This window comes from Coffea eugenioides, chromosome 1 (genome assembly GCF_003713205.1).
Source record: "Coffea eugenioides isolate CCC68of chromosome 1, Ceug_1.0, whole genome shotgun sequence".
Classification (NCBI taxonomy): Eukaryota; Viridiplantae; Streptophyta; class Magnoliopsida; order Gentianales; family Rubiaceae; genus Coffea; species Coffea eugenioides.
Window position 1 is genome coordinate 2,030,950 of NC_040035.1, and position 20,816 is coordinate 2,051,765.

General features: G+C 35.2%; 2 protein-coding genes across 8 annotated transcripts in view; both read right to left on the reverse strand.

The window, feature by feature from the left end:
- LOC113781390 (putative disease resistance protein RGA3) overlaps positions 1 to 20,816 on the reverse strand; it is an 81,673-nt gene that overhangs the window by 37,958 nt on the left and 22,899 nt on the right. For 2 of the 7 annotated variants that reach the window (XM_027327622.1, XM_027327346.1), the window contains exon 4: positions 14,141 to 14,325. The gene's annotated coding sequence lies outside the window, so the exon portion shown is untranslated. Of the gene's footprint in view, positions 1 to 10,533; positions 11,096 to 11,213; positions 11,431 to 11,553; positions 11,622 to 14,140; positions 14,409 to 14,995; positions 15,179 to 20,816 lie in introns of those variants that run through there. The other 5 variants (XM_027327553.1, XM_027327485.1, XM_027328030.1 and 2 more) reach the window with 5 other exon arrangements.
- On the reverse strand, positions 16,468 to 19,362 carry LOC113760340 (putative disease resistance protein RGA3). The gene has a single exon (XM_027302895.1). It carries the CDS (start codon positions 19,360 to 19,362, stop codon positions 16,468 to 16,470), a length of 2,895 nt encoding a protein of 964 aa, XP_027158696.1.

Sequence of the window (20,816 nt, forward strand, 5' to 3'; positions counted from 1 at the left end):
ATTTTCATTTTTTAAATAATGAAACTAAATCTAAAACAATTAAAACATATTTTTTTTGAACGCTTTTCTTTTTCCTTTGAGAAATTCTACGCTAAAATGGCTAAAATAACTAAAACTAAAAGTAAATAAAACTAATTGTGACAAATAAAAATAGAACAAATAAAAAACGAATAGTAAATAAATAAATAATAAAACACCAAAAATTTGGTGTCTACAGCTATAAAGTTCGAATAATTCACATTTCGAATAGGAAAAATAAACAGAAACAATTCAAGGATATTGTAGCTCTCAGGAGATAAATTCCACGTAGTCGAATCGAAGTCTTGATCACATCTCACGTTGACACTCCGTCAACCACATAAGTATCAAATCCGTAGATACACCACTTTTCTTCGAATCCCGTCACCGTTACACCCCCTTACCGGGCCCGCTCATCAAATTATTTTTTATAATACTCGAGTATATCATGGCAATACTGCACGAGTAATGCCGAGCAAGATCTCTCAAATAGATCATGCTCTACGAATATCTCATGGTTTGCTAAGCTTATCGACCAAGCCCATGCTGGCTCGATTCGCAAAGTTAGCCAACGAGTTTGGGCGTCCCCCGAATACGAATACGAATACGAATATAAGTCGATGAGCAACGTTCAAATCGACGATTCCAAATAGGAATCACAAATACGGATCACATAAATGAATCACAAATACGAATCACATCCACATTACCATGTACAAGTCGGATATGAATTCATATAGCAAAATTCAAATATAATTTCATTTGAAAGAGAACGAGTGCGGTAAAGTACACCCTCGTCTCAAAATTTCAAATTTACATAACGGATAAAAAAACAGATAATCACTTAATAACAAGTTCATGCACTTGACACTCACCAATCGAAACAAAGGAGTAAGTGCGTAAACGAGCCTTTAGATGTTCCCCTCGAGATCCTCTTGAAGGTCTCCTTGAACACCTGAGCAAATATTAATTGTCTATTACACACTATCGCTTAAAACCTCTAATTATCGAGGAAGATTGCACACTTGTACAATCTAAGAAAATTTCACGAAAATGAGTCTTAAATACTCGTAAATCGAGGCTCAAAAACGGAGTTTTAAAACACAAGCGAAATTTGATTTTCATCTTTGAAATCAAGTGTAAAACGGTTTAGCAATATCGAAGGAAAATAGAGAGTTCGCAATTCTCAATTTCCTTTAAGTTCGGAAATTTTAGATTTGTCACCCATACTTTGAAAAATCGTATCTCATTCTCTACAAGTCCAAAATTGGAAAACTTAGTGCCATTGGAAACTACTTCCAAAGTACTAAAAGTTCTTAGAAAACACTTTTCCATGATTCTAATTACAAAATATTCAAAATTTAGCCCAAAGTTGCTGTTTTAGAAAGTCAAGACAGATTTGGGTTGAATTTCGACAAAGTTTGAAAATTCAGCAAAATTCATACAATTCGAGCTAGCATCTGAAATTTGGAACTCTATTAGAGTTGTAATCTAGGTTTAAAACAAAATAAGCAGAATGAGAATTGAAATTTTGAGCACCAAGATATGGTAGCTCAAAGTTACCCAAATTTCCTTGTTAAACAAGGGTTTTTCAAAATCAAGTCACGAACTTTGGAAGTTTAGTTGAGCAATGAAACAGCCTCGAAATAACACCAAAATTAGTAGTATAATACTACCATATAAGGGTTATTTCTCTACCAAATTTCATGGAGAAATAAGTACAGAAAGTGGGTTAACAAAACCGTTGAAATCACAAGAAATTCTAAGGCTAAGCTGCCTTTGAACTTCCGTTTTGCCGTTTCCAAACATTTGGTCAAGGAACATCTCAAACATGGTTCATTCTAGTAGGACATGTCCAAAATATGTTCAAGTTACATTCGATAGATGATTTACAATAAGAAACTTTGGATAACAGGTCCCAAACAGTAGTTAGTTTCAAATCTGTCCAAAACACTGTTTTCGTTCACAAAGTCAGTTTTGAATTTCAATCATAAATCACTCAATTAAACTTGGAATTGAGCATGATTAGTGGCGTTAGAAAATAGACTCATAAGGCTATATTTTCTCAGGAGAAACCATTTTCAAAATCTGTCCATAACCAACTCATTCGTGAGCATCAATTTGCAACTCATGTGCTGCCTTCCAGGAAGCAACGAAACAGGACAGTGGATTTCAAACGAATGGTTTGGCTTGCTCAAGTGGAACCAGAATGTATATTTTATACAAATAGAAATCTAGGAATGTCTAGTTTCCACTGCCACAAACAGCACTCGATTCCGACATCGGAGTAAAAAGATATAGCCGAAACAAATACACTGCCTGGGTGTATACGGGATAAATTTCCAGATTTCTAAGCTTTTGTAAATCCAACATTTGGGTGACCAAATCAAGTTATTTTTCAATGAAACTTTTTACACAACTAATATAACATGTAAACAACATAAACAAGCCATTAGAATCTCAAAAATTTGCACAAAAGTGGTCGAACAAGGCAGGGATAAAACGGTCACTTTTGCTCCAAGCACCTCCTTTGATTTTCTACCAACAATACAACATTAATCCACAAAGTTAAGCACTAAACCACCATTAATTTCATCATCAATCATCAAATCAGTCTTTCCATTAAAAGTGGGAGTTCATAGAGCCCACACAACAAGAATCCACCATAAACAAGACTACCCACATGCATACAATAGCTTAGATGTGCATTACTACTTCCATAAAACAAAAATTTGAGAGTTGATCGTTACCTATTCCACTTGGTGCACAAGAGCAGAAATTTCGTCCCTCCTTGCTTCAAAATAAACCATGAAAAAGCAAGCTCTTTGGTAGCTTAAGATAATCCCCAATTGCTTAGCAAAGTGTGGTTGAAGTTGGAGGTGATTTGGTGAGGATTTAGTAAAGAAATGGAGAAGAAATTGAACCTGTTTTTCTCCTCCTCTTGGTCGGCTGTTTGGAGCAGGAAAAGAAGAGCTAATGCTGATGGTAAGCTTCTGTGAGAAGCTTTAGAATTTGGCTAAAAGTTGTTTCAAAAGTCAACTAGGAATAGTGCGCGTACGCGCGCGTTTTGTGCTCGATTCCTCTTAAGTTTGTTGTACTAATGCACTAAACCTCTAATGCACTTACATTCATATCATCATTATTCACTCTTAGTAGTCTCAAAATAAAAATCTAAGGTCCTTCAATTAATCGTGCGCGTAAAAACGCGTACTTCCAATTTATACGCGATAAAGCGAAATCTCTAAGAAATTCTTATAACGATAGTATTACTAACTAATAATTGAGCACTTACGCATAAAAATACCTATTTTGAGACTAATGTACAAGTCTCCAAATTTTCAAGTTTTTTGTATTCTCAATTCAATTATTCACTCCAATCGTGTATTCACTATTCTCACTTTACGAGCTTTCAAAAATTAAATTTTGAAATAAGTCACTTTAAAAATATAATTAAACTATAGACTCATGTAATTAGGTCTAAATAGACTAGAAAATAATATTCGGAGTAAATGGGCAATTAAATATTTAAATAAGCTCAAAATGAAATTTAAAATAATAAATTTTGCGAGTCCTCACATGAGTCGAGTTTTAACTTCTCAAATCTCAAATTAACTTTTCTTAATCTACTATTGATCATTCTTACTTCTCCAAAATTAATATACTCTCGATTCAAATATAGTTTCGAAAAATGTATACTCGTTGTTCCGAACTAAACGATTTTTCGAAAAATAAATTTTCTAACAAAACGCTTTAAAAACATAAGAGAGGTGTTTTCCATATAAATGGATTTTAAGTAGTTGAATTAAATAATTCAAAAAAAATGAGTGAATAACTATTTAAATAAACTAGTAATATATGACAAAAATAAGAAAATTTTCGGATCCTCACATCTACCCTGCTGCTAGGTCATCACTAACCAGATCTACACCTTGTAGTTCTCTACTAGAGAGATCAAAATTCTGCAGAATCTCTGCTAATTCATCAGCCATGTTAATTATCCAAAGACACTGCTCGTATACCACTCGCCACCACACGCAGTATTATACAATCTTAAAAGAACTGGAGAAGCAGATTAATCTAACCGTTTCTCTAGAACAGTGAGAGTTTGGTAGGCAATCAAAAATTAAAAGGAAAAGAAAGCAAAAAAGCAGACAATACTGATAAGAAGGTTTAGGCAAAGATGGTTAAAGACTAAGAACTTACCTGTCTCAGCTTATGACTGGATCTCCTGGATCTATTTGAGTTTAGTCAAAACTGTAGTCCTTGTTGAAGATTTTCCTTCCTTTCATCAGATCTGTCCAGACTGCCATTCTGACTCAATTTGGAAATCGTAGCTTGGGGATATCTGGCTTTTATCCGACAAAGATACTTTTGAAAGTTTGGATTTAAAGCTGCTTGGTTGTCAGGAATTAGCTCAAGTTTTAGTGCATATTAATTGTTGAAGAAAGGTAGAAGATTTTGAAGTTCCCCAGACTTTGTATTTTGAGATTTTGAAATTTTGAGCCTCCCACCACGGGAAGAGTGAACTCTCTTCTTAGAGAGAGACAGTATCCCTACCAGAGAGGATTTTCATGTAGCTTAACGATAGTCATGTAACCCGTGTTAATAGTGTGTTTGTCTAGTAATATTTTATAAAGGAAAATTTGCCAAATTGGTCCTTAATATTTTCATAAAACACTTTTTTAGTCCCTAACATTTAAAATCAGCCAAAATAATTCCTAACATATAAATTATGAGCCACTTTGGTCCTAATACTTATATTTGCTCTTTTTTCCGACTAAAAATAGTACATCGGCGTAATTTCAAAAGCAAAATCGAAAAAATTCGTTAATCCATAATTTTGCAGCCCTCAACTCTTCCACCACTTCTTCAATTAATTCTCACCCTTTTGCTGAAGCTTTCCAAAGGCTTTGTGGGTTTAAGAAGGTGCAGAGAATTATTTGCCAAATAAGAAGATAAAAATGAGTTCTTTGTTGAAATTGATATCAAATTCAGAGATTTCCAAACTGAAAAGGGTCTTCTTCTCAATAACCATAGCTACCTGAGAATACCCATGTTGCTGATTCCTTGGTTAAGAGGAGCAAAGGACGGATTATTTTACGAAGTCAGAAGTAGAAGAAGAGATTGGGTCAATGGCTGAATAGAGACGGAGGAATATGGGCTCCGTTCAAGCAAAAATAGCCCGTGGACTTGCCAAAAATGCTCCAACAGCTTTCTTACCAAATTTGAGCAATCAATATGAGGGAACTGCAGATATTGGTACAGAATATTGTGGAAGAAGATGATTATGCATTGGAAGCTGCTGATTGTGACAGATGCAGGCTCTGTCTTGTTTGAAAGAATTGAAGCTGAAGCTTTCCAACCCACAAAGCCTTTTGCTTACTTTTCCACCTCCGGAATTTAGATGTCCTCTTTCTGGACAACTCATGATTGACCCTGTTGTCATAGCCTCTAGTCAGGTTAGTAGATTTCCCATTAATCTTTTGTTCGAGATTGAAACTTTTTCTTGGTGGCTTTGATATTTCTTGAAACTTCTTCTTGGTGTCTTTGATATTTCTGTCTTTTCATTCAATTTTTCTTGTTAATTCTCCATCGTAGTAGCAGTAGGATGAGAATCAATTGAAGAAGCGGTGGAAGAGTTGAGGGTTGCAAAATTATGGATTAACGAATTTTTTCGATTTTACCCTTGAAATTACGTTGGTGTACTATTTGTAGTCGAAAAAAAGAGCAAATACGAGCATTAGGATCAAACTGGCTCATAATTTATATGTTTGGAACTATTCTGGCTGATTTTAAATGTTAGGGGCTAAAAAAGTGTTTTGTGAAAATATTAGGGATCAATTTGACAAATTTCCCTTTTGTAAATATTGATGTAGGAAATGATTTTATAATATGTAAAATAATTTTGAACTAGTTATTTTTGATTAAATGAGGGTTATTGGAAGGATTGTTGGTAGGTTATTGTATAAAATGTAGTTTAATGTTGAATAAAAATATAGCATATATGTGCTAAAAATAGTAGAATATGAGAATAGTATTGAACAGTAAAACTGTAATATTTATAGTTATTATTTTATATTGCAGGAACTTCTACAAGTTTGACATCCAATATCTGCATTCGATATTCGTTCATAATTATGAGAATATAGTCTGGACTAATAATATGGTATTACAGCATTTTTTTCCAACTTTGATGTTCGGACATCTATGTTGGTAATAAAAGATGAATATGCTATATTTGTTTGGCAATATATGAGCAGCATCGTGGTGTTAGAGTTCCTGCAAAATAAAATAGATGATTAAAGTAAACTTGTATGATTTTTTCTTTTTTTTTTTTTTGTGTCACAATCCAAACAAAACTTGTGTTGTTTGAAAGGATAATCAGCATTTAATGCTTGAGAAAAAGCAACACTATCAATGGGAAATAAAAAAACGCAAACTCAAAATGAGAATTTTCCAATGAAGAAGAGGCTGCTTTGAAAGAAGCATAGAAACGAAAAGCACAATGGATCTTCTGTCCCACACTCTGTGTCATTCTCTGTCCCACTTTTTATTATATTGTTATTTCTCCTTCATAAACATCATGTTTTAGTTCTTTTTTGTTTTCTTAAGATCCAATAACTATTAATTCAGTAATACACAAAATTTAACAAATTCAAAAAATCAAAATGCATAAAAATGAGATTTTTTATGCATTTTCTGTTGTATTTTTTAATTTTTTATTATATATTACTTTTTTTAAACTGTTATATTTATTTTTTTACTGAATTAATAGTTATTGAATCATAAGGAAACAAAAAAGAACTAAAACATGATGTTTATAAAGGAGAAATAGCAATATAATAAAAAGTGGGACAGAGAATGGCACAGAGTGTGGGACAGAAGATCCGTTGCGAACAAAAAGTGACCCATCTGTGTGGTCCACAAAAGAGAACAATAAGTCAACAAAATTTAGGGCCAAATAAACAGCAAAATTACAATGCAACCAAGTAAATATAACATACATGTTGAATGAAGGGAAAGATAAATGGCATAACTGGAAAATAAGGCAACAACTAAGGCTAAACTAATACACATGAACAGCTAAGGTGGCCCATCTCTGCGGCAACAACAACGCAAACAAAAGAGGAACAAAGAACAAATAAATTACAAAGGAACCAACCAACTTGCATGCATCTTCCGGCATCCTAAGGGAGAAACAGCAAATGGCATTACCGAAAAATGAGGAACTAACTAAGGCTAATGTTATATAATACAGTTGAAGTTTGACAAAAAAAAAAAAAAACTAAGGCTAATGTTAATCACATGAGGAACTATCAGGAACCGATGCAAATGGACCGCAATAGCCCAAAAATATCAATCAATACCGAAATAACCAACGGATACACTTTTACTGTTCATTCAGCCAACCCTCACTTTTATATAGTTAGATAGATTAGATTAGATTTAGAGAATTGTTAACGGCACTCTATTTTTTTTTTGTTAGTGACATTTCCATTATTATTTTTAACATATGATATTTATTTATTAGACTATATGATAAAGTAAAAGATGGGAATGCGATTAACAAATAATGACGTGTGTTAATATTTTCCTTGTATTTAACGGATAACTAGAGATTGATGTATTAAACTTTGTCGTGCTTTATGAGTAGCCACCTTTAAATGCAGAAAAAAAATGTATTGTTCTTTAGTGCACTTAGTGATGATTAGAAAGATAAAAACTTAGTGCTAATATGTATTTTTAGTGATATTGTACATAAAAGCGTGTTAAGGCAAATTCTTACTATGGTTAATTAAAATTTTAGTTTCATGGACACATACCCACATTACTTTACTTCAATCAAAATTACATAATCATCAATCTTCACGATCAACGTACTTTCAAATAAAATTTGCAAGAGAAATTTTTTCCCCATAAATTTCTTAATAAACTGTGTCAAGGGCAAAATTTTTGAATTTAACGGAAGATATTTCTTTCTTGTTATATGAGATAAATGTACTTGATAAATTTCTTTTTTTTATATTATTGAAAGGATCTGTTACATTTGAGATTAAGTGAAGGTGTGTATTTTATTTTATATGTGTTTAACTTAGCCAAAGAGTCTCTTTCTTGAGTAATTTAGTACAGTCAATTTGTTCAAGATGACATCATATTTATGTTATGGAGTTATCTATAACATGTTGCGAAAAGAAAAGAAAAAGTTGGCTAGTAACATCTTGAAAACATAAAATGTGAAAGAAAAGGCCATAAATAAAATACTTTGTTTTGTTGTGAAACTATATCTAATCTCTGTTAGCATTCATCAACTTTAGAATAACGTAGCTTGGAATTTAAAATGGTGCTATTAAAATCATGTTAACACTTTGAATAAATTATAAATGAGCTCCCCTATTGTTTAATGCTCGTTTGTATAATCCTTTACTAGTTACAAAATCAATAAATGACCTCCACTACTTGAGCTGCTGGAAGTCATCCCCTGCAAAGAAGTCACTGAAAATGTCAAGGCTACCCCATTAAAAGGCGCCACAGTTACTGCCCAAAAATTCTGAAGTTCTCTACTTTTTTCCATTGGCTTCTTAGTTTCTACTTTCTATTTCAAAGGTATTAGGGAGGACAACTTCCATTAATTTGATACTTTCGAAGGGGATACGTGTAACTTTTGAAACATAAGAGATCATGTGAAAAGCTTTAAATTGCAGTGATTTAAAAAGGATAGGTTCCATTAGTTTGATACTTTCAAGGGGGTTGCACGTAATTTTTTGAAATATAAGAAAATCATGTGAAAAAACACTAAATTATAGATCATTAAAAAAATTTACCCCTAATTCTTTCTAATATGGTAAATACACATTGAATCATTCCATAAGCTCTTACACATGCACTGAAAGAAAAAGGGGGCAAGGTGGAGAGGAAATTTAATGACACAATACCCCCTAATGTTTTGCGGTATTAACACTTTCCTACCCATGACAAAGAGATTCTATGCTCTGCTATTATAACTTTTGAAACACACACAACAATTGCTGATTATGTCAACTGGTTAGTTTTACATATTATCGTCTCTTGAATGAAAACAAAGAAGATGCTTGAGATTAGGACAAATGGGAAGAACCCCAGCTTATGTAATGTTAAGCAGACTGTGTAAATTGACCATTCATTTGCGCCTCACAACATCTGTTTCTGATTGTTGGGACTTCAGTTGTGGAAAAAATCTAAGAGGGTTGTCGGAATAGTGGTCTGACCCAAGAGGCACGAGAAACTAGGGCTGTCGATCGAGCCTAATGAGTCAGATTGTTATGAGCTTGAGTTCAGCTCATTTAATTTATAATATTTTTGGTCTTTGAGTTATAAGTTTCGGGTTAATAAATGTGAAATTTATATTCAACTCACATGATATTTGGATTGTGAGCTTTATTTAGGCTTAGCGCAAGTTCACTTATTACCTTAATTTTCTATCTCCGTTGAGTAGAATTTGACAATTAATTCACATCGGATCAAGTAATAGGGGAAATTAATTATAATATAAAGGGCAAATTCCACTTTACCCCCCTGTGGTTTAGCATTTTTTTACATAATCCCCCTATGGTTTCAAAAGCTATACATAACCCCCTTATAGTTCGGATTAAAGTGTCAAAGTGACGGAAATGATCATTCATAACGGCATCACCTAAAATGTCAAAATTACCCTTATGTAAAGTTGAAATTTATGTATTAACCAAGGGGGGTTATGTGTATATTTTGAAAATCATAAGGGGATTATATGGTAAAATATTAAACCATAAGGGGGTTATATGGTAAAATATAAAAATCATACGGGGTTAATGTGTCATGTATTTATAAGGGCAATTTCAATCAGAGACAGTTTAGTGTATATTAATTTGTTATTATTTGGTATAAATCAGAGACACAAGTCGCCTGTTTGTGTTGTCATCTCCATTACTTAAAACATATATTATTTGTTTTGAGGGGACCAAAATCCTGCACTTGGTTTTGTGAAAAAGAGACCTCCTCCACAGTTTTCCATGTGCATTGGATTTTGACTCTTGGCTAGCTAGTTCAAGCTTCCAAGTTTCTTAAACACAAGTACCTCCAAGAATAGAGAAAATACCAAATTGAGGGTCGACTTCTACTTTGTATATTATCAGCAATCAGGTTTGGTTAGGCAGAGCCAAAGAAGGAGGAGGATTTTCAGCAACTAGTAGGCATTGTTCTGAAGCCGCGGATTAAAACGCATACACAGAGTCATGCCAGTAAAGAGAGAATATCTGAGAGCATTGGCAATCAAATATCAGTGGGTAAATTACATACAATCCCCTTGCAATTTTGACTAATACCACATTTCAAAATAGTCATGCAATTCCATCTATATATATGGCTATAAGTGATGTCCTGAATCAAAAAATGATGGAGGAAATTGGACTGCGACGTGGGTTGATAAGAGAATTCTTGCAAAATCATGTACATTTGGTTACTTGAAACAGGACATTGATAAACATCAAATGAAAACGCGAATCCAACAAACAAGGCTTGATAAGCTGTGATTAAAAATGCCATATCAACTAGAGTTTACTGATACGAATTCAATCAGGAAGTTGATGTCAGTTTCATTGAATTAACAGAGAGTGAGCATCATACAGGGAGGCATGAAAATAACATTTAGCTCAGTATAACGAAATTCAACACGAATAGCCAAATAAACAACTTTCAAGAAGGATGCAAATTATCTAGCAGGGTTCAGCTAATCCACATCTTTCTGCTGCAAAATACTGGCTACTTTGAACTACAAGCAGCACGGAAGATATGGCAAATTGTGTTCCAAAAGAAGTAAAAGAGCACCTCATTAACATGTCTACAAATTGCTGAATCGGTTGGACAGTTTAAAATCACCAGCCGACAAGGATGATCTCAGGCTTTGGCCATCCGAGGCAGAGAGCAAAAGGGAATTCCATCCCGGATGTTTTCATCTGATCTGACTGAATCAGGATCTGGTTCAACAAGGGATCACAGGACTTCATTACAAATGATAGTAAGAGCGAGCTATCAAGGTTAATGTTGATCTTTGAGCGTAAAATCACTGCAAAACACAAAAACTCAAACTTAAGAGACTCAAGACAGCATGTAGTCAAGAATAAAGCCAGCACATAGTTGCATGACATTTTTGTTGTATTTGAAACACTAAAATAAGAACTTACCATTAAGAGATGAGCAATATCAACAAGTATAGGTGGCAGAATGAGCTTAATAGCCATCATCACAGCGGATGAAATAATTACAGCCAACAAGCATGCTTGGCAGTCTCGACTAACCACAGCGATATGCTTCAAAACTTGCAGCTTAGACTTGATTGTGTTAGAAGATACTATAACAAGTCTGTGCAGCTTCACTGCATGAACAGTACATCTTCCATGGCTGCTCCCAAAAACATTTCCATTATCAGAAGATTTCTCAAGTTTTGGTTGTAATATGTTCAGAATCAAAGTAGTTAAAAGTCAAATTTGAGTAGTAAAAGAAGAGCAATATATCTGAACTTACTGGACTCTTAGAATCAAAAAACCAATTTGATGACCAACAGCTCTGGGAAACTCCTGAAATGTTTACGACTAGAAAATCACAACCAAGGAAAAGTGAGACAGAAACCCATCATTTACAAGACTTATCGAACAAATCACTAATCAAATGGTTCAAGAAGCTTGATAAATGCGCCTTCAAGAGGTGATTAAACTTTGGAGCAACTATTTATCCCTCTAGAATCATAAGCTAGGGAGCTGATCACTTTAGAAATCGCATCTTACATCCACAAAAGCAGATATATAAAATCAACAAACTAAACTTCTAGTGCGTATTTCATATTGATGGGTAACTTGTAGGAAATGCAAAACAAGAATTAATGAATACCAGCTATAAAATTCTAATCTATGTTCATCTCGGGGAGAGACACAAAAATCTGCCTGCTAAGTGCAGGAGGAAGGAGTGCAGTAGAGAATTGCTGGTTTAAAGTCTTATCGAAAAGGTTTCTAGAATTGCTGCATGTGGTATCGAAGCTAAAATGTCCAATGCATTTTCAACAGTTGAAACTTCAGAGAGAGCAATCTTTTCATCCTGGTGGAATCACAAGTTTAAAGAGAGTGCACAGATGTTAGCAATCATGACGCATAAAGGAGAGTAACTGACATGCATGATAAACAAAACTAAATTCTTAAATTCCACCCACATTAGTGCATTTGTTTCAGTGCTGGTTCATCCAAAACATGATTCAGTTCACCCAAGAAAATCTCGCTCATTTTGGTCACTGAAACAAATATGCAACAAAAGCTTTGATGGTAAAGGTTATGGAATATTTTGCTTATTCATGATAATATTTACCTATAACTTTCAATCGTGATAAAGAGGAAGAAAGGGCCGACTCTGCGTCCAACTTGGCACTTGGCATACCTACTCTGTTGTTCCAATAATCAGTTGATATACTTTCAAGGCAAGAAAGACTTTCAAAAGTAAAGTCACCCCAAAACAAAAAACTCAACTCAGGACTTCACATAGCAAATCATGAGGCAAACAGGAAATTGCATGACATTTTTGTTTAGTCAATTATTCAGAAAGCTAAATCAGTATCTGTTTGCTTTTGTTGTTCTTTTCTAACCTAAATCAGTAAGAAGATATCAATCTTTCTGGTCAGTCTACAAGTACCAGAAGTATCATAGAAACTATATTAGTTTCTGTTCAAAACACTGAAAAAAGAAAAGTTCTATGACAATAGCGATAATGAGTGTCACCGACAAGTATGAAAGGCAGAGAGCCCCACAACTGCCGTGAAGGCAGACTCTTTGAGACTGCAAGATGCAACAGATTGAGCTAATTACAACTATTTTACTCTTAAAATCTCATATTATTGCATTTGAACTTAAACTTCAGTAGAGGATAGTCTACCAAGTCTTTGCCGCTTGAAAAACTTCTTAACATGACAATTTTTGAAGGTTTTAGTTAATGCATTGGTTATTAAACTGCTTAAAACCCAACAATAAGTAATGGACGAAGATTGTTGGTATTATAAATTATCAGACCACCAATCCCACAACCAAGGGCAGTGAGAGTAACTCGATTGACCATTGGATTTAGGTCAAGAGATCATAGCTGAAGAAAGTAGAATCCCATCATTTAAGAGACATAATAAGAATACCAATAATCAGATAATTTGGAGCAAGATGATAAATACATTTCCAAGAGATGGCAGTTCAGAGCAAGCATTTCCATCCCGGTGGAATCTCAAGTTTAAAGAGAATTAGCTCCTTTCAGCAATCATGATATACAACTGGAAGTAGCAGACATATGAGATGAGCAAAAGTAAACTGCTATTTTTTATTTAAAACAAAGAATTTTGTACTGTAGATGTAAATACAAAAATTTTTCAGCTTTGACATCATGTTTAACTGCCCACATCAAATAATCTCCTCTTGAACATCTGTATTCCATAATTGAATTTAATATATGGTTAGCGATATTGTTTTCTTCCCAGAACAATGCTTGTTAAGTTTTTCTGAATCAGACTGAAAAGGCCAAGAAAAGTTCAACAAAGCAGACAACTGACCTTACTGTTAGATTACTAGACAACATCTTGGAAGCAGACGTTTTAAACCTTCAGATATTTTGCAACAAAATCATCTTATTGTACAATTTCTATCACCTGATATTGGATAGATTTAAAAGAATTTAGTAATGATTTTACTGGAGTATATTGTCCTGAAGAAACAAAAAACTAGAAATTGACCCCTAAAATCTTTGTCCATCATTGCCTATCTATAAATTTCTGTGTTCCATCAAACTTTGATTTAACAATCTATTTCAAGAATGTAAACGCATTTTCATTCTTTTTTAGCAAATTGATAACCAAATGAACTTTTAGAGTACTTAGTTGGATGAGGAGCTTTTAGATTGAAAATCTCAGGAAGGCATGTTTGCCTGCATTACAATAAAGATAGAAGAGCAAATTCCATGTCATTTTTTACTAGGAATCTTACAGAAAGAAAGGGTTTTTTTTTGTTACCTTTGTTCTAAAACTAATGAGCAGGAAATAAGACTTGATACTAAGAACATCTACTAATCCATTTAAAACAAATTCGCTAACCTTACAGTACTTCTTGAAAATTTGCAAGCTCCTCATTGTCAATCTGTTTCTTTAATACAAGCTCTATCGCCAACCATTCCCCCCATGATCATTAGCAGAAATTCATGGTAATGATGGCTTTTGATCTTGAAAGACATTACATAAGCTTGGGAAAGAAATTCTGGTGGGCAGTTTGTAGAGGCCAGCTGACACAGATAGAGCATTTTATCAGGTTTTACACACCAGGAAGCAAGAAAAGAGTGCCTGTAGTGTGCCATCCTTATCATTTCTGTCCAATTGAAACAGGATTGATTCAACAAAGTTTTCAAAAGTTAGAAGCTGATTAATTCAATCAATAAGTAAGTGCAATTGTAGATTCTAGTTCACATTTGAGCCTGAAATCATTGCAGAACAGAAAACTCGACTTGAGACAATATGTGAACAAGAAAACTAATCAGAAAGTTCAGAAAATTCAGCAATAATTTTGTTCTGTCATTCCTACAAAAGGCTAAAATATGTCTTGTTTGTTATGAAACTAAATAGATAAGCAAGTACTAAGTCGTGTTTACAATTACAGTAGTTTGGTTCCAACCATAAAGCAAGTAATTACAACTCATAAAATGAAAATAATAATGGACAATTTGTAGTGCAGGCAAAGCATTTCACATTGAGGCATTGAGAAACAATAGAGCTGTGGGCCACTCAGGCACAATAGAGATCCACATTTAATTGCAACCAAAACACCAGTTAGTTCTAACCTCTAACTCTGAGCAGTATGCTAGAGATGACAATTTGAGTTCTAAAACATGTAAATCAGCTCCTCATTGTCATGACTACACATCACTGAATCATTTCGATAGTTTAAAAGAACCATACCCCAATAGATATCTCAGACTTTGACCATCTGAGGCACAGAGGAAAAGAGAATGCCATCCTAGATGTTGCTATTCAGCCGAAGCAGGATCTTGTTCAGCAACGAATTGTAGGACTTTCAAAAAGTAAAGACAGTAGGTAAGAGCCATCGATGAGGTTCCCTGTTGAGGTTTGTGCCCAAAATCACTGCAAAGCACAAAAACTCAAACTGAAGGCGGCAAATAGCATAGAATAAAACTAATGGAAATTTTCAGATAATTGTAGTTTTTCTGTCATTGTAACTGAAGCCCCAAAAGGAGAAACTTACCTTAAAAAAAGAAGCAACCAACAATCATAAAAGCAGAGAGAGCTTAAAAGCCTCTAACAAGGTGAATTCATTAACAGTAGCAAGTCGCAACAAGCAAATTAAGAAGATGTTGGAATGCTTCAAAACTTTGCGCTTAGAGTTAAATGTTGGAAGATGCAGCTCCAAGTTTTGTGCAACTTCATTGCTCAAACAGTACACACCTTCCTTGGCTACCTCAAAAATATGAAAGTTCATTTATGACTCTGATAGAGCAATTGCTAGTCAAATGATTCAGATAAGTATGCGAGTTCATTATCTAGAGGTAAAAGTTCAATCCCCTTAGAACCGCAATTTTAAACAGAGTGAGATGACTTCAGCAATAATAACTTAAAATCCACAGAAGCAGACCATGTAAAATAAACAAAACTACACTGCTAGTTGTTCTAAACGTTGATAGGCTATTTGTAGGAAATGCAGGCCAAAAGTTATTGCGGTCTAGCCATATAGAGGGTGCTGAAGAAGCTTCAAAATTCTGACCTCTGTTCGTGAATCTATTCTTCTATCAATCCTACAAAAACAAAGCATAGAACAGAATATGAACAGAGATACAATAAAACAGGATAGGTGCTCATTCTAATTGATGGTTACAAGAGTATTATGTTGTAAGGAGTAAATGAGGAGCAACAATAACCATGAGGTCTTGAACTTTGAAATGCTAATGCCGCAACCTTGAAAGATAATAAATAGGACGATAAAAAGGGAGAAGAGAAAATTGTGAAAATAACCACGAAAGGGAGACTTTTTAGGTTTTCTCGCGAGAAGGTTAATCAAAGGGGAGGTGAAGAGAAGGGGAGATTGATTGTAAAGCAAATTAAGAAAGTTGGTTATTGAAGGCAATCTTACATGATTGAATTTGATCCAAAGATGAAAGTTGGTTATTAATCAACTTATGCGTAGGTCTTGAATGTGAGAAACTTTGGACCACTGGGAGTCGGGGCCGCTGCTCTCAGGAGTGCATCTTTCTTTTAACAGGGGAGAACCATAAACCCGCAGAAGTGTTAGTTTGGTGAGACTTCTCATGGCATCCTCAGAGGGTAGATGTCCAAGCTCTTTGAAAAACCCTAAGTGCACGTCTTCAAGAGCCGCAAAGTTTCCGAACCAATCTGGCAGAGCTTTTATACCTCCAAAGTCAAGTAGCGTTAGTGACGTGAGAGTGGTCAAGTATTGGATCTGAGGGTGGCAGGGACTTCATGTGTGGCAACCCACGTAAGTCTAATCGACGGAGTGCGGATGACGAAGAGGAGGAGGAGGAGGAGGATATCAATCCAGACCAATCAAACTCATTGTAAATTGAAGAATTTTCATGATCATCACCATCATCTGAGAAGGGACCAATTGTAAGCTCCCTTAAGCTGGTTAGGAAACCAAATCCTTTGGGCGTCATGCTTGTTTTCAGTTTGGGACAGTGGGATAATACCAGCATAGAGAGAGAAGGCGTTTGTTGCAAATCAAGCGGAAAGGAGATAAGATTGCCGCAACCAGTCACCCAAAGCTGCTGGAGAGAGGCACAAGAGTGTAGCATGCCACCTGGCAGATTCGTCAACCCATCACAAGAATAAATCTGCAGCACTTTAAGAGACGTAAAGTTTTGCAGGGGAAGGAGTTCTCTGCATCTGTTGGAGGCATTAAATTTCAAACGCGCTAACTTGGGGAGTGTTGTTGCTAACTTGGGGATTGTTGTTGTTGTTGGCAAATCCATTAACCATCGAGGAAATTGATCGCCCATAAAATCGCAAATTACCAACTCTTCCAAATTTGGGTGGGGTCGAAGGCCATCTAACACATCTTTGTCGTTGTAATTGTCGCCTTCTCGATCACGGGCCCACTCAAGATACAGCCTAAATAGATTTGCCTTTCCAGATAGTTTTGCTTCCTCAGCTCCTTCCTTATCCTTTACTAGTTCCAGATTGTGTATCTCCAATTTGCCTTTGAGGTTCTTCAAGCTTCCAAGCTCTCCAATTTGTCGACCCTTCTCTCGACTCACCTTAAAGAACTCTAGCGTCTGAAGGCAAGTCAGCCGTCCCATCTCTAGCGGCATTTGAAATTCTTTATCACTTTTGTAATAGTGGAGATGTCTCAAGCTAATCAAATTGCACGTTCCCTTCGGAAGCTTTTTAACATTTGAGTTACTTAGCGTCAATGTCTGCAGATTATAAAGCTTGCAAAGGGAGTCTGGCAAAATACTGATTGAAGACCGCTGAAGGTTAACATACCGCAAATGTATCAGTTTGCCAATTGAGACTGGTAGCTCTTCAGTTGTTGTACGAGACAAATTCAAAACATACAAGTTCTTCAACTTCATTAACATATCACCAGATAAGTCACCTTTTTTGATGAACAATGTATGAAGCGAAGTTGATAGACTCTCCAAAAGTTTTTCTCTGTCTTCTCCACCACCAAATGAGTCTATTGCAAGGTAACAAATCTGATCACCATTGTCTACTGTACATATATCCCGATCAATAATGACTTTGGTAGACTTTGACAATGACTCTGCAAGGTCGTGCACCAAATCATGTATCTTATAAGATGTTGATGTTTCTGACTCATCAATTATTTCTTCAAACAATGAACTCTGCAATAAAATTCTCAGATAATTCATTCCAGTTTCCTCCATCATCATTTGTCTATTGACGTCTGCTTGCAAGAAACCTTCTGCCATCCAAAGTTTGATTAGCATATCTCCTTTCATCTCAGTATCCTTAGGAAATATAGAACAATACGCAAAACATTTCTTAACGTATGGAGATGGCAAATTATCAAAACTCAACTTAAGTATTTGCATCACAGGATCTTCATCTCCACTCAAACTCGAAAGCCTATTCTCCAAAATTGATCGCCACTCCTCTTTTCTATGTAAAGATAATAGACCTCCGATTACACTTGCAGCCAATGGTAGACCATCATATCTTTCGATTACTCTCTCTCTAATTGCTTGTAGTTCATCAGGTACTTCTCCCCCTCGAACTGCTTTTTCTTTTACGATAGACCAACAATGATCAACAGGTAGTTTTCCTAATCGATAGGCTTCATTTTCCATCATGAAAACTCTAGACACACACTGCGCCACTGGACCTGGACGAGTAGTGACCAGACACCAGCTTCCATTAGTTGGATTGAGCCCCTTCAAGGTGTTGAAAAAGTCCTCCCACAATGCCTGACTATCATCCCACACATCATCTAGAACCAGGAGATATCTTTTTTCCCCTAGGTTGTTCCCAATTTTTCCAACGATGACATTCCTATCATCCACGTCAACCTTTTCTTTCATCAATTGCACTAATATGAGTTTGAAAAGCTCCTCTATTTGAACTTTTCTCGATACACAAACCCAAATTTTTTTGTTAAAGTGTTCATCAATTTGCTTGTTGTTGTATATGGATTTAGCCAAAGTTGTTTTGCCTAAACCTCCCATACCAGTTATGGGAAGAACAGAAACAACCTTCTCAGACAGGCTCAACAAAATCTTCGCTATCTCTGATTCATCATCGGCTCTTCCAACCATTGGAGCAACAACAGAGTCGGTCTGCCGACCTCTCGTGCCTCCAACAGCAGGAGCAGCAGGGAGGGCAGCAGGCACGACTGACTTACTGTCCAGTCCAAAATCACGGGCTTCTTCATTTATCTTATTCAACTCAAGGTTGATGTCCCTGACCTTAGAAGCCATTCTCCAACGAAAAGCAAGATTAATGTTAGAGAAGGAGAAGAAGCAGCATACCTTGAGCTTGTGTCGGTTTTGGGACTCCACCTGGTGACGAAGAGATTCATAGTGGAGCTCATCCAACACATTCTGAGCATCATAAGCCACCTCCTCCAGACTGTTCAACCATTCATGCACTACCCGGTCCTGGTTTTGTTGCTTTTCCTCAGCATCAGACAAGCGAGCATTGATAAACCGAAGAGATCGAGTCATGCTGGCCAGATCCTTCTTGAAACCAACTAACATACCAATCCTATCAGAGGCAAGAGACAGTGCCGTTTCCAATGTGACCTGAATTGTGGCACCGATAACAGGGTCGGCCATTGGTGCTGCCTTGGATTCAGTGTTGAGAACAAGATGGGTTTTTTTCGTGTGTGTGGAAGGTTTTTTTGCAGCGAGGAACTGGTAATCTTATCTAGGCTAGTATAATTGGTTATGAAGAAAGGAGCATTAATAATTATTGCGCGTAGTAATCAGGCTTGAGATTTTAAATTACCTTTTGTACTTTAACGTTTCAAGTATATAACATGATCGGTATGAAATCCCTAGCCTTCTACTCCTCTCTTTAAAATCTGATAGTCTTTAATTCAGATCGGTATTAATCCTTTTTGTTATTTTATTTCTTATTACTTTCTTTTTCTAGATGATTTTGGATCCTTTTTTTTATGACTTTTCTAACTTTTTTGTTTAGTATATTGGTTTCTCCTCAAACTGGATGTCTCTCAATCTCTCTTGTGGGAATTCAACATACTTTAATAAGATGAATTTCATTTTGGCCATTATCAAGTTTGCACTTAAAGAATTAAAGTTCATATCTTTGACATTTATTTATCACAAACCTCAATTCTTCTTTCCTCCAGTGTTTCTTTTCTATGTCAACTCTCCTTAATCCCATTATTGTCTCACAGCATAATCCAGAAAAGTGTCAGCATATAAGAATTCTTTTGGAAGTAATTATTACTAATATATAGTTTCCGTTTCTTGTGGAATGTTCTGAATCTTTCCTAAAGCAACATTTTCCAATTTGAGTTCCAGAATTGTTAAAAACTTTTTTTGGTTTGCGCATCACTTTGCATGTAAGAATTCAAAATTTCACCACCAATTAAATATAGTTTTCCTCGCAACTTGTCCCGTTTGGATTGCTATTTTTAGGGATTTTTTTTGTAGAAAAATATACTGTAGAGATTTTGATGTCTGTGAGGTAAAAAGGTGATTGAGAAATGTATTTACGAAAACAAATGTTAGTTTCCTTTTCTCTTCTATTTCGAATTTCTCCCAACTTATGTTTCCTTGTTGCAAATCTTGCCAAACTATTATATAAGCTATGTCTTATCGATTTCTTTGATACCTGAAACACAAGAAATTTCTCATTCCTTATGTGTATTCTTGTTTAATTATTTAATTTGGTTCCTGAAACGCAAGAAATTAGTAAAGAATTTAGATCCAATTTGGTGCAACGCTTCTTTGACAAACTGAATCAGATGCTTCTGCAACGGAAGTATTTTTTTTTATAGCAACAATAACTTTTCCTATAACCTAATTTATCCTATTCTACAGGGAGGAAAAGCCTAATCTATTCTATTCTATATGGAGGGGAGCCTAAAAAAACTATATAAGGGAGTTAGTATACGGACCTGACTAAATAAAAAGGTAATTTAACAACTTCTTTAAATTTTTTTCATTATATGTAGAGTTTAAACTCCAAATTTACAATCTAAAAAAAAATTAATCTCTTTTTGGTTTCCACTGAGCCAAAGCTTAGTTGGCCCAGTGGTTGC